Source organism: Strigops habroptila, chromosome 8 (assembly GCF_004027225.2).
Source record: "Strigops habroptila isolate Jane chromosome 8, bStrHab1.2.pri, whole genome shotgun sequence".
Lineage (NCBI taxonomy): Eukaryota > Metazoa > Chordata > Aves > Psittaciformes > Psittacidae > Strigops > Strigops habroptila.
In genome coordinates, this window is record NC_044284.2 from 13492428 (window position 1) to 13507973 (window position 15546).

Below are 15546 nucleotides of genomic sequence, written 5' to 3' on the forward strand. Positions count from 1 at the left end.
TAAGAAAGGAAAAAACACAAATTGGTTCTGCTTGCAGTCAGTAATAATTCAAACAAATGCAAAGCAAACTAAGTGGGGCATATCTTCTCAACAGTTAAAGGCTCAATGCTATGAAGAGGCAGGGGATGAAGAAAGCATGAGAGATGACAAGAGGAGGAAAGAGTCAAAGTGAGATTGCAAGCTAAAGGGAGAAAAAAGGATGGGACAGACAAATCACCAAGAAGGGAGATGTACTAAGATACAGCATAGCAGAGAGACAACTGGGAAGTCCAGGAAGCAGTGAAAGAAAACAGAAATGGAAGGAATAAAGAGGAGGTGGGAGATAGACTAAGTGAAATGCACCGAGACACACTGGTATCCTACAGTATCATCTGTCCTAAATTATCTTCATTTTAATTAGAAGAGGAAGAATGTCTCTAAAGTTATAGGAATGTTACGGAACAGAGGCAAGCAAGTAAACAAAAGCTCACAAACACAGCAAATGATAAGAACACATCCAACTTTATCATCACAAAGACAAGACTGGACTCTATGGTCTTTCACAGCAGTCTTCATATTGTTAAAATCCCCATTAATTTTTATTTTCCTCTTATTATCTGTTGCAGTACAAAGATACAGCCATTGTCTGCAGAACTACAAATCTAATATTTGCTTTTTGACAGAAACATTATATACTTTCCAGAGACCAGCCATGTGGTAGTTTTTACCATTAACACTGAACTTGTACATGTCCTAAAAATCATGCTAAATTCCACTGAAGTTATAACGCATTAAATAAAGGATAGCATGTGCATTGTAGATCTTCTGTATTTCTAAACTTCAAAACTTATGAACTGTTATTTACATTGTACAGTAGCTCATGAACTTTCAAAGCTTAGAGGCCTGTAATAAACATTTAAGGTTAACAGGCAGGCATAGAAATAATTATGATACAGTAAATCTAATGGTGGTTTTGAGAAGTTTATGTAATATTATTGAGAAGATACTGCATAAGGCTACACTACAAGACTGATTTATTTAAATCTCTTTTTAAGGATTAGAAATTGTCACAGATATTATTAACGCTCATAGCTGTATGTATGCAAATGTATGAAAAAACCTAGGCAGGATGCAAATTAATCTCTCACCAGCATGCTTAATAGATTTTTGACAATCAGGAAGATTTTAAATTTGGCAGAAAGACAAACTTGCTAGACATGTTTATAAACCTCCTGGCAGATCTGAATCTGCTTAGCTTCAGAAATTCCTAGCTAAAAGCATTACCACATTAATTCGTTATATGTCAAAAATGGAAAATGAAGATGTTCAAAGTACCTTGTCCTTTTAATATTTATATGATAGAAAATAATATACAAAAATTCATAATACTCACAGTTGCCGCCTGTTCTGTTACTCCTTTGTCCTGCTGAATTTTCAGGTTCTTTGTAGGGAAACTGAAGAGTAGTATCCAAACTTCGAAAGCCTTCTTTGAGAGAGTGGTGCTTATAGTATTCCACAAGTTCCTTTCAGAAAGGAAAAGTACTAGGTCATTGGAAACTGAAATCACATCCCTTTCAACATTCTGGTGTACAGTCAATGACAGTTTTATCACACAAGTAACCTTATTTTATAATACAACACCCCACAGTACATGTTTATTTTTTTCAAATCAAGTATCCTAAATATTGACTGCTTTTACACTTCCTTAACTGGTTTTTTTTAGTCTGGGGGTTTGTTGCGGCAAGGGGAGTAAATAAGTAAAACCTCATTGTCAGAGTCAACACTTACTGTGCCAGGCTGAGCATGTATTTACTTTTCTGAATTCAGGCAGAAGGCAAGGTCAGCTGCTCGGTAAGTATATAATGTATAATGGTAACTGTCTTTGTTTTCTCAAATTTCTTTTGCGGTGATAAGTGATGTTTATCCACAAATGCATTTGTAAGTATACACAGATCCAAAATAAAGCATAAGGCTTGCATATAAATCAACAGCAACTTAATTAACAGATACATGGACCATATAAAACTTTCAAGGCTCTGCCATTAAAATTCCGGGGAGCGGATGGTTGTGGAGGTGTTGTTGGTTTTTTATTGGTATTCTGGGGTTTTGGGGGTTTTTTTTGAGGGGTAGTTCTTTTAGATACTACGCACTGGCTGAAAAATACAACATTTCACAATCTCCTTGAGCCCAATCCAAAAATTTTTCTGTATGTGTGCACATATATATGAACATACATATGCACACATCGACAAATTTTGTATATATATATGCACAAATTTTAAATATATGCATGCACACATAAACAAAAATATAAAACTGTCTCAGTTTATGTAACCAGGAAGGTAAGTTACTTTAGTTTCTATTTTAAAGACCACCCGTTTTAAAGAAACTGATAGTTTATGCTATTTCCTTTGCAATCTTCAACCCCTGTTATTATCTCATACATTTGAATTAGCCCTAATAACGTCAATATCACGCAGTTTGTACACAGAGTAGAATAAAAGTGACCAGACAATTCAAAGCAAATTGTTTAATTTGATTAATAATATTTCAACTGTGGAATTTCACTGTTCAGAAATGCAAGCACAAAACAATGTATTTACTGTGAATCCTTCACTCCTACCAGTAATTCAGTCATTCCATTCTACTTACTTACATTTAGATTTCCAAAACCAAAGTTGACCAAGCTAAGCTTAGGTCAAAATAAAGAAATAGTACTGTGTTCAATCATTTCCTTTTAGTTAAAAATTAACATAATTATTAGCCTACAAGAGCCTACATCAGTGATATATTAATTCCAGCCAAATAAAATAACTCTCAAATTATTTAGTTTAAGATCTAGTACATAAACTGTAAGTTCTAGATAACAGTCTGAAGATAATCTTCTGAACTCTGGAGCACTTCACTCCCTGCACTGTGAGCTGTTGCATGTCTCTGAGCCTGCTTCTAAGGCAGAGTCCAAAGCTAAGTAAAATCTACACCTGCTGTAACAGTTCATAATCACAGACCTGCCAGGCAATAAAAGTGAGCAGAAAGGCCAAGAGACTAAGAACTGTTTGGGCTTTGTTGTCCAATATCAGCACAGCATGCAAGCTATAATGTCAGCAGCCAAATTTTCTGTCACATATAATCACCAAGTACCCAGACGTTCAAATAACCAAGGCAACAGAGAGGGTGATTTGCAAGTAAGCAGCATTCAAAATAGGATTTCTGGATAAACGGAAAAATTTACTCGTATGAAAATTTTGGGTAAGTCTGCAAAAATTATGCTGTTTGGTAAATTTAGTAACAATTTCAACTGGACGGATTTTATTTGTTGGCAAAATAAGTAAAATGGTTTCAAACTAAGAAAATTTTTACTTTGGGTCACAAAGATTAAGTTGCTTTTAAAAGCTAGTTTTTAATGCCATTCTTCCATGAAAACAGTAGACAAACAACCGGCCTCTAAAACATTCATTACACAAACTACAGTAGCAAGCTTACAGATAAGCAAGGTAAGTAGCCTCTGCCACTGTGGACGGGGTTCCTCAAGAGTCTGTCACGTTACTATGATTCACATCAGCAGCAAAGCTGAGCTTTCACTACACGTTGGCCTGCTTTACATACTCAGCACATTTTAATTACCCATTTGAAAGTTTTTCAAATGTACTGTGGAAACTATATACAACAGCTGTTCTACTTTTGTTACCTCCAAAGTAGAACAGAACACTGTGTCACTGCAGATCACTACTTCAGGCTTCCCTGGCTGCTGGCTTTGCCTCCCTTCTGCTCCTTGTTCTACTAAGACTGGATTTTTTTCCCCCTCTCTTCTTCCAGACAGTTTCTTTTTCTCTTGCATCTACCCAAACAAAGCAATTGTTCCACAGCACATGCAAACAGTACTTACGCTACCACTTGTCTACTTAACTCCCAAGGGCAGATTTCATAATACCCTAAAAACTGAGTTACGAAATGACTTTTTCGCAATTGAATATTAGCAAGGCTATATGAGCAGCGATGAGGCTTTAACACTAGAAATTTCTTTTATCCTTTCAATTCTTTAATGTAATGCATATGGGGTTTTTGTTTCATTATTGTGCAAGTTTGTGTCCTGTACTTCTATCTCTGATCATTGAGCTCTATTTTGAAACCTAAATCATTGCATTAAACTGCATCACTGCCACAAGCACATATCTGGCAGCATGCGACTCCAGCTCACACGCTTTGTCAAGATCCTGAGAGCACTCATATGTCCGACAAATCCATTAAGTAGTGTTTGCAGACTAAATAACCACCTCTTTCTTGCATTTGAGGAATACTGTGATTTCTGTTGCTACACATGATAAGGTCCCCAGCCCTAACACTAAACATTTGCTGGTTTTTAAGTGTCAAATGAAGACATTAGAGTGTGGAAACAGTTTGGTGCATTCTTTATCAGTAAATTTATGTTCTTCCCACTCTAACGAGCACTTATTTCAATAGGGTCAGGAAAAGCATAGATTTCTGCTTGATTTACCATAACTTGTAGGATGTTCTTGCTTTACAGAGTATCAGTGGTTAAATTAAAATAATTTCTAAGGCTTTCTGATTTTAAAGCTTCTTTTCCTACTGTTATTTTGCACTGTCCTTAATTTTTATTTATGGTTTTAAAGTACCCTGATGGGCTACAGTGTAAGTTTTAATCCAATTGATTGCACTAAATATATCGAATGAGCTTTCTTTAACCATGCATCAGAAAATGCTTAAGCAGTAAAATTTTACAAAGGCACTAAGGTAATTTATTCAGACACCTTGTGGTTTTGAGTCTTGTCTGAGCAAAATGAGCTATCAAGAAATTATTTCAAATTAAAGTTACCAAAAAAAGAAAAAAAGCAATTTCTTACCCGTACATCATGACTCTGACATAACATCGAAAACTGGGCAGTTACAACACCAAACTCTGATTTCCAGGAATAAAATATTCCTATAGTTAGAATGAAAGCTAGCAAAAGCCTACGTTTTGTGTGTGAGCAGTTTGCTGCCACAGAGTATTAAGTTTGAAGTAGCCACACAGTTGCTTTAATTTAGACTCATTGATATTGACTCCTGATTGCTATCATTCCGACAAGGATTTCTGAGCTATTAGCAGTTTAGACAGTCCCGTTCTCTAGCTGCACCTCTTTGCCTGGTGCATCAGGACCAGGAAGACTAGTCTCCCCTGAGCTTTTCTGAGCTCTCTGACACAGCTACACCTTATACCCTTCTCTCTCTGAACTTACACATTTATAGGCATCATTATGACCAACAGTACACGTGTACATGTGCTAGGCTAGGAAGGAACCTTCACCTAGCTACTTTTAGGGATCCTTACTTTATAGAGAAAATTGTCAAAGACAACAAATTCTCCTTTCAAGATTCAGTCTAAATCCATAATGGGCTGATGCATAGGATTCAAATTCCTCCTCTCTTTCACAACACTGCCAAGGACACAGTCCTAAGTATGTAGTTTTAAGCACATACTACCATCACTTGGAATCATAACTACCAAAAATTATCTTATTAGCAGGTATGGACACGATTCAAATCTCTCATTCTCACAGCCTTTTGTAATTTCACAAACTAAAGTAGCTCTCACTACCAGCAGCATCTACATAGAAAAATCACACTTTGTTAAAAAACTAATCAATGCTTACCATTAAATTTTTAAATTTTCTGTTTTCTGCAATGTGGAAAAAGCCATCTCTTGTTAAAATCTTGATGTGCTTCACTTCATTATTGTACCTGTGGGCAATGAATAACTTATGAATATAAATGTGTTTTAAATCAGATGCAATCAATAACTACCTGAGGGCATGCCCCACTAACACCACACAAATAAATTCTTGAGACAAAATGTATATCTGTGCCAAAGGAAAGCTGACATCTAATTAACCAAATATATTTATTAAAGTACAGCTGAAAAGGTAATTTGCATTCAGAAAAGAAGTCACAACTAACTGCTCATTCTATTTAGAAATTCCCATATATTTTTTACTTTTATATTCATGTTGAGAAACCACACAAAAGCCAAGAGGAGCCTCACAATAATTTGCATCCACAGAATTTATGAACCCACATTTTACTGTAAAGTCTGAGATGCAAAGGGCTTTCACAAGTTGTCACTGAAGTCAATGAAGTATTCTTATTCACTTCAGAGAAGCAGATCACATTACACTCCAAACACTTGCTTACTCTTACCAAATATACTAGATCATTTTTGTAGACCATTTTCCTACACCAGCATTATAAAACCATTGCTACCTTCCTACTGTAAATCCTGGGCATTTTTGTCAGTAACTTCAGTTTTCTTTTATTAACTCTTAATCCTGTGTATGATTATATAAATTGAAACACGGTTTTATTTTCCTTATTTATTTCAAAGATTATCTAGACATAAATGAGAACAGGAAAACTTGCTGTAGGAGATTTTATTCCACTTACTTAATACTAATTGCGTATTCTCCTGACTCCTTGGTCCTGTGCCGTACCAAGTAAGTGCTATTTACTCTGTTAATAAGTTCACTTTCTGCTTGCAATCTTTCCATTGCTCCTGCGAACCTGTAACAGAGAATAACAAAAACTACCTATAATTTTTTTCAAATCTACAAATAGAGGTCTATCAAATAGGCAATGCGAAGTCCCAGTATACTGCATATGATGGGGACCTAAAAATACGTAAGTTGCAAGTGAATACCATTTCCAGATCTTTGACTGAAGAATAAAATGCAAAAAAAATCTGCATGGCAGGGGGTGGTGGGGTACAACTCTTATTTAGAAAAGTACTTGTGCACGTGTTGAATATAGTGCCTGTTAAGGAAAGTACTTGAGCCTGAGCACAAGCTGAATGACTGCTGGCTTGAATAGCACATAAAGCCAAATGTTCTTCTGAATCACGTGTTGCAAGTAAACAATAAACACTGGCCCAGAACCTTTGAATCTCTCTCACATCTGGTGGGATTTATCTTAACAGAGTGAAGAATCTACCACTGGCAATTTATTAGGTCAGAAAAAAGACCCATGCAAAAATTTGGTATTCATACAAACATACTATTTTATTTGGCTTCATAATTATTCATAACCTCTAAAGGCTAGTGCAATGGGTAGACTGAACATCCACAAGCAACAACAAAAGAATAAAGTCATAATATATCCAAGTTTAAGAAAGCTAATGCTAAGAGTTGAACACTAAGACAAGTAAGGCAATAATTCTGCAACCTGATTGCACAGGCAGATTTGAGCCCTTGCTCTGCTTTGCTGGTTTGGGTAGGACTTCATGAGACATTGTCAGCAGATATTTATTTGCAAAACTAGAGGTTAAACTGTTAATTGAGTTAAGTGACCTGGTTTCCAGGGAAATTATGCTTATTTTACCATTATTTTACTTAGAAAGTAGTCTAAAGGCAGTCAACATCACAGATCATTACTATGTAAAAGTTCACACTAAGACTACCAATTACAAAGGAGCTTTAGATACAAAATAGTTATTTTTTGAAACATGTCAGGTAACATACATTTTGAGGTTTATCATAAAATACATTACTTGTTACAGCGTAGCAAGTTTCATCCTGAAGTCTTTTTTCAGTTAAGTCTTACAAATTCTTAAAAGATAAAGACTGATCCAAATTATATGCCTTCTTTTAAAGAAATTATAAATAAAGCATATTTCATTTAAAATACCAATTTTACATATTAAACATTCTATTTGGCTTGTTATTAAAAAAAAAAAAAAAAGTAACTGTTTAGTTCCAATTCTGAGTTCACTTTTGGCAAACTAAAGGAAATCATAACTCATGTCTAAATGACAAAGCACAAAAACCAGTGAAAACAAGTGATGCTTATTCTGTTCTCCCAGCATCACCAACCACGTCTGTTCAAGAAGTGAGCTGAATTCTGATAGAGAGTTCACACATTATTTAAGCCCCAGACCATCAGCGGCAGTAGTTCTGTTACACTCTTCTCCTTTACCTCCACATTTTTATGCCCCATTCCCTTTAAAAAAAAGGGAATGCAGAATTATTCACAAGACAAGATCTATTTAACATTATTCCTTCTCTTTAGTCACTTAACATGCAAGATCTACTTGCATGCTTCATATTATACTCGTTCTGTTTCAGACCTCTGTCTCTTAGGCTGCACATCTACAGTCTTGTAAACAAAATGTCAAAATCTTTAAGTACTTTATTATATCAGAAATGCTTCTAAGCAATTCATGGTGTTGTTTTCAAAGGCCTAGAAAAGTTAAACCGATATAAATTAAACCATAATAAATACAGTTGTCTTTCTATAACTTCTTCTTTTAAAGAGATTCTTGTAAGACTAGACAGGGACTCACCACAGTTGTGAAGAGTAGTCTACTGGTTTAGGAACCTAGGACATTAAGAGATACAGAGAATGAGGATCAAGATTTTTTTCTAATCAACACAAATCAGATAGCATTGATCGAATTGTCAATATCCAGATGAAACAAGTTAAAAGAAACAGATGATCTAACTAGTCTGCAAGTGTCTTTTCTTCTGAAAGAAGTTATAATAAAGGATAAATATACCGTACATTCCAAAAGCAGCACAGACTATTTTAACTCTTTTCTGCTGTGACAGATTGGATTTTTTACTTCATATAACTGTTAGAAGTTCCTCTGACAGTGTCTACATTAAATTTCCATACATAAAATGGTGCTACATACTGTTGAAAAGTATCATTCAAATGTGCAACAAATTTACCTTCACATGTATAAATGCACCTCATGTTGTCAGGATTGTATGGCCTTAGAAAGACTGTCTACTAGGAAATAGTATATGATCTTCCAAGAGAGTTAAGGATAATCCACAGACTGTATTGTATGACATAATTCATACCTTTTTATGTGACTTGGTTAACCCTTGTACCAAAATAAACGTGGAATTTGATTCTCAAATTCCACTTAAAAAAATTAAGCAAAAACACAGCTTGCAAAATATGTTTTATGTATACATAAACATACACATAGATAATGCTTATATGTGCACAAGATGCACAGTATAGCAATTCCCATGAAAAACAGCATTTCATTTTGACCATATCCCATTGGTATATGACAATTCAGTATTACTCTACTCTTCTAAAACCATGTGTGAAACCTGCAAATTGCCGAAAAATATATTTTAGTGGAAGCTTAGCATACATCTGCAGACTTATGACCTCATGTCATATATTCCTAACTAAGCAATTGCAGGTTTTTTTTCTTCCAGTAAAACCAAAGAACGTTAAAAACAAAAAAAACCAAACAAAAAAATCCAAACAAAAAAAACACCAAACAAAAATAACCCCCACACAAAACAGTGACATCCTTCTCACATTTTTTATTTATGATATATGGAATATCTTCAACAGAGATTTCCAAACACAGACAAATTCAGGAAGATTTTATAATACAGGCCTACAAACTTTAATTAAAATTGAAATCGATTACAACTCCCACTAACTTGACTTCAGGTATCAACCAAGATCTCTATCAAGTCTCAAGACCTGGCCTTGAAATAAACTCCGGTGACGGGACAAATTCCTCAAGAAAAGAAAAAAAAAAAAAAAAAAAAAAAAAAAAAAAAAAGCAGCCTCCCAAAAAACCCTCTACAAAACCAAACAAAAACATCAAAAAGTAACATGATATTATCAACTTGTGTTGATAACTTATTATCTTGCAACTTCCTCAAAAAAACCACATTTTTTTTTAAATTACTAAAGCATTGAAACAAGTAAGAATTTTTACAGTTTCACCATTTGAAGGCTCTCAGCTTCATACTAAGAGGCCTCAACACTAGAGTTACATAATGCATATACTCCAAACGCTTCACTTAGAGCACTGGCTAAGTATATTCTTGGTTATTTTCAGAATACTTTTTAATTGAGACAGCTTTCAAAAAACTTATTTAGGAATTAAATGAGTATCTCTCTAACTTCTCTCTCTCCATAAAAGTAAACAAAACTCTTCAGGCTTTTGTGATAGGATACCGTTTTGGGTAACTTAAAATTTACTTAAGGTGTAACTTCCATCCCTGCACTGTTAAGATACATTTCCATAAACCAAAATTTGCAGAGTTCACAAAGCTCTGGTTCCTTCATTGATGTAATAGTGACTCAAACTAAATACATAATCACTTACTCAAATGCCTCTCAACCCAGCACTTTTATGATAATGTTCTGAATTTTACAGGACAGCCTAAAGCTCACATTTTATTCTAAATAACACAGCAGACACTAGCGGGGAACACTAAAATTCTCTGTGATAAAAACAGGGTCACATGTTCAGCTTGCACATCAGTAAATCTATCCAGGTATTCAAGTCATTACTTTAGTCTAGCTCTTGAGAGAGAAAAAGGAAACATCCATTACTCCCAAATAGTGTAGATCAGGAGCTCTCAAAGAGTAACTTTTGTAGTGTTGGTAGTATGCAAACCCCTCTGAAATGTAGGGGGCCTAATACAGCCAGGTACTGCCTCTGACAGTAACAGTGGCTCTTCAAATCCCTGCAGCTACCATAGGCATTACTTGGGCACCTCCACTTCAAATGGCAAGACTTGGAAAAAGTTAACATATTATGAATATACTAACAAAGAATTCCTGTGAGAAATATTTTAGTGAAGCAACCAAATTAGATGTTTCAAGGCCAGCTAGGTACTTACAGAGTCATTACATGCTGTGAGATATTTCAATAATACATTTCACCTACAGAGGAATTGCACCTTTAATGATTTATACTATCCCCCATAGGACTAATTAAATAACATGCATTCTATCAGCAGCAGCAGAAGAAAGAATTGTTAAAAAGAAAAAAAAAATAAATAAAAAATTAGTTTTTCAAGTGGTCCTACTATGTTGGAAAGAATATAAAAATTCAAAGATATTTTAAGTCAATCTTCCAGAGCAGTTAAACAAGAGATGATAGCCCTTTTGACTAATTTTGAATAGACAGATATATAGAGAGATGTATATCAAGTGTTGTTTCATTTTCTTGGCTCATACTGTGCTATGTATCCAGTGCCTCTATAGAAATGAGAAAACTGAAGGAAAGCTAGAAGAACCAGATATTACTCAGCTGATGCAGAAAATGTCTGCTGACATACACTACTTATTGCTAAGAGGAAAAAATTGTTTATAGGTACATCTGTGAAAAGTCTGGAATATAGATATTCTGGTGCTCAGCAGTTTTTCATTCAATATTCATGCCTAAATTCTTTTGATATATGTATTTTATGCTGTTTCTGGGCATTTTTATATCAGCCGGTTGTAAAGACTGTTAGACTTAATAATAACAGTAAGAGTTATAGTATGTTTAAAACCTGATTGATGTTTCAGTATCTTTAATTGCATCCTTTATCATAATAAGATGTTTATATTTCATCCTTCCACGTTAACAGTGGTGAAGCATCATTTTATCTTTTTGTTCTGATCACAACACTAGTTGGAAACATTTAATGAATAATATTTATTCATTCTGTAAAACTGTATTATTTTCAATAGTCGTCTAAATAGTATATTTTAAATTTAGCAGAAAACTATATCACTCGAAAGCAATCTTCACAACAACCTAGTATTTTTCCTAGCTTTGGATATCCTGCTTCCTCTACTTAAAGGTATAGTGGTAGTTCCTAAAATATTGCTATTGTTGCTGTCAATGATACTATAAAATGACTGACTGAGTGGCTCCAAGAACCTAACACAAACACATAGGATCTACTGCCTGTCTCCAGAACAGTGACAACATGGCACAGAAAATCCACAATAAAAATCCACTTTTTCAATAAGCAAGGAGCGGAGGGAAGAAGGCTAAGTTCACATAACATTTTTCTCTTTATTCTAGACCTGTTCTCATACCCAAACATACAAATACTCTGTGTGTCCATCTTCAGAAAAACTCTGAAATGACTAAAGATGTCTCAAGATACAGTGCTGTATTTATAGTCTTTAGGATCTCAAGTATATTTGTTTTAGAAATAAAGGCACAATGTAAGCCTTAAAGGCATATCAAAATGCAGCCACTAACAGCTGATTCCACCTACCTAAAAACCGTTTAAGTGGCATATCTTGATGTTGTAATGAAAACAATTCTATTAATAAACCCAAACTGTTGTGAGTCAAGTTAAAAGAAGTTGAAGCTGCCTTAAAGCAAAGTACGGAATATGATTCATCACTGGGTTTATGAGTTTACATCAATTAATCTCGATGAAGAGACACATAGTGATCTGATGCACAGTGTTATGGAGAATGAAGGAGCAAGCATACAGTATATTAATGCATCCTCACATCTGTATACGAAATTCCTAAGTATACATGATTAAATAATTTCTTATTGTTATCCTGAACTTTTCTAGATTGAGAACACCCTTGTGTGAAATAAAGGCAAATAAGAACCTAAAGAGGAAAAAATTAATTGACCATCCTGAATTCAAAGTTTTAGATTGGTTTTATGCATTTTTAAACTCACTACTTATAGTGTAATCCCTCTCTTTAACCAAAGTGACTGGGAATAGATTAGAATCACAGTGTTCTTACCTTACTGCTAGGGAAAGAAGAAAGCGCGCTTGCACATAAATGTGTTTTGTTCTATACTCTGGAAACTTTTCAGACAGTTCAATTTATTAATACTCCCAAAAGATAAATCTGTTCTCAAACATGTTTGCTTGATATGTCCTGTTTAAATCTGATAACCAAAAGTTTTGGAATGTTTTATTTTCAGCAATATTGAACATACACGAAAACACTAAAGAACTAGAAACCGTATAATTTTCATAAGGAAAGATTAATAAAGCTATGGGTATGAACTAGGCAGTTTTTCTGTAAGATGACAAACAAAAATTAAACAATTGCACTTACACATGGGCTAGGCTTTACTGCATCACTTGGGAAGAATCCAAGCTCTCCTGTTGTTAGATTTCTGCCCTAGGAAAAAACCACACACACACCAATTTTCATTCTTGAAACATGGTGGGGATTAATAGCAAATAACAATACTCACACAAGGATTTAGGACAATAAAAGTATATCACAGAGTCTATAAAATGCAATGTTGTGTCAAAGTGTTACTCAACAGTTGTTATGGGTTTGTTATTGGGGGTTTTTTGTCGGTTGTTTGGGGTTTTTTTAATAGATATACAATTAAGTAATAATTATAGCTGATAAACCTGAGAGGTCTGAGAGATGAGATTCAAGACGGGAGCTCAGAGCCTGGTTTGTAATTCCCAGTTCTGTCAATGTCTGCCAGTGTCCAATATCTTCATTAAAGTTCATTATCTCCTTTCAAGTTACTTCCTTCTCAGCTGGCATCAATCTAGTGAGAACTGCCACACTACAATATTACAGATCCGCAAAATGACTACACCACATGCAGCAGCAGTTGCAACACCGGAGAAATCATGCTAACTCCAATAGGAATTTATGCTAATAATCCATCAACCAATTCAGACACAAAGTTCTATAGTTAAGGGTTTCCATAAGCAATAAAAATCACTGGAAATCACATGGGCACAAGAATACTAACAGAATTAAAGATTAACTCTGTCTATGAGATATTCACAACATAGAATCATAGAATGCCAGGTTGGAAGGGATGTCAAGAGTCATCTGGTCCAACCTTTCTTAGCAAAGCATGACCGACACTACATGTCCCAGCACCCTGCACAGCCAAATCTTAAACATGCCCAGCCTTGGAGAATCCACCACTTTCCTGGAGAGACTAGTCCACTGGCTGACTGTTCTCATTGTGAAAAATTTTCTTTGTGTTCAGTTGGACTGTCCCCAGGAGTAACTTGTGACCACCACCACTTGTCTTTTCCAAGTGAATATTTGTAAAAAAGGAACCTCCATCTTCTTTGTAACCACCCTTTAAATACTGACATATGGTGGCAATATCTCCCCTGAGCCTTCTCTTCTCTAGACCGAACAAACCACATTCTCTCAGCCTTTCCTCATATGGCAGGCTTCCCAGTGCTTTGACCATCTTTATGGCCCTTCTCTGGACCCTGTCCATCTGTCTACATCTTTCACATAGGAGGGAGCAAAACTGAGTATGTTGTTAGATGAGCCCATAACTGGGAGACCAGCTGCAGAAATGTATCCAGCATGGCCTAAACCAAGCCTTTTATGCAACACAACTGCTGCCCCAAAGTTGCGGGACCTCTAATTTATTCTGTGATTCTAAGGGCCAACGACCTCAGCAGCTCACAATTCACCACCAAGGTCCCCTGCAGAGCACCTCCTCAGACAAACAGAACAGCAAAATAGAAACACCTTTGGCTGACCACATTTTTCAAAGCAGAGCAGAACAGAGCACACAGCTAAAATTTCTGAACACAAATACATAAAATGAGGCATCAAAATGTCTATTCTGGCAATACAAAAAAAAAAGCACAGATTTTTGAAAGCACATAAATGCCTAACCTTCATTCATTTAATTTACTGCCTTAAACATAATATTCTATGAGCATTTAGTGATTAGAGCAAGAATGAGTACTTTACAAGCATTGTAACCTTGAAAATTTTTTTTTTTTTTTTTTATATGGCATACCTGAAACATAAAAAAATTAAAAGAGGAAAAATGCTTCAGGAACAGACATAGAATTTCTTTGGGGTTTTAGTTCATTTTTTTCCTATAACACTAAGCGTGTAATTGTACTCTAGTGTCACCCCACAAAACAGAATTCAGTGATTTCAAACAGCATGGAGCTGTTGAGGATTTATGAAAGAAAGAAAACAATCTTTTTGATACCCTAAACACAATAAATGAGTGCATCATTTTCCTAGGGAGATCATTATGCAATTTATCACACACAGCTAGTAACCTCAGTAAACTGCCATCTTCAGCAAACTCAGAGAGTAGTGCAGAGGAGAGAGAAAAGCAGTTATGCTGTATTTAAGCTATAGTATGCTGAATAGCAATGATATTAAAAAAAAAAAATAGAAAAATATGGTCAAACCAGTGATAGTCTTATATATCTGAACCTGTGTTCAGCAAAACCTCCTTGCCCTCTTTCCCACTATCTGCCTGAATACAGGTTACCCTTTGCATCCATATATTCTCTTTACTCCCAAAACATGAATCCCTCTCAAGTACAGACTTAGCTTATAAGCAGAGCTCTAGCACAGTCTCCCATCAAAGTGATACTTATTTACAATACTCCTTTCATCTGAATAACAAGTGCTTTCACAGTCATTAAGACCAGCCACTAAATGAAATATATTAAAGTCTCTGAAAATACATTGATCACACTTAGGCTATAGCTTAAGCCTTGCTTAGTAATTTGTGGTGTTTATTTGATGTACTGTAAAGAATGAAAAAATTATACTGAAACCACATGTACTTATCTATTACAAGCACTTGAATTTCTAAACTATGTGATGGTCAACTTAAAAATCCATTCTAGTATTAGTCTTGCAGGTGAGCTGTAAATTACTTTAAAACACCTCTCGAATAAAAATTACAGATTTTAATACAAATTGTTTTGCAGGTTTTTTTCTTAATATGCATCTTAAAATGCAGATGTCATTACAAGGCTTATGAAAATCTGTATTAAGCAGTCTGTGACAAGACAGCTTGTG

At 35.0% G+C, this 15546-nt stretch overlaps 1 protein-coding gene across 5 annotated transcripts in view; it reads right to left on the minus strand.

The window, feature by feature from the left end:
• The window catches only part of VAV3 (vav guanine nucleotide exchange factor 3), a 171110-nt gene that overhangs the window by 17231 nt on the left and 138333 nt on the right, over positions 1-15546 (minus strand). For all 5 annotated transcript variants that reach the window (XR_003992906.1, XM_030496165.1, XM_030496166.1 and 2 more), the window contains 5 exons: positions 12826-12891; positions 8309-8343; positions 6418-6534; positions 5631-5718; positions 1373-1502 (listed from right to left, as the gene is read on the minus strand). Coding sequence is in view for 4 of the 5 variants with exons in the window: in XM_030496165.1 (XP_030352025.1) it covers positions 1373-1502; positions 5631-5718; positions 6418-6534; positions 8309-8343; positions 12826-12891 (436 nt within the window). In the remaining variant the exon portion in view is untranslated. The remainder of the gene's footprint in view (positions 1-1372; positions 1503-5630; positions 5719-6417; positions 6535-8308; positions 8344-12825; positions 12892-15546) is intronic.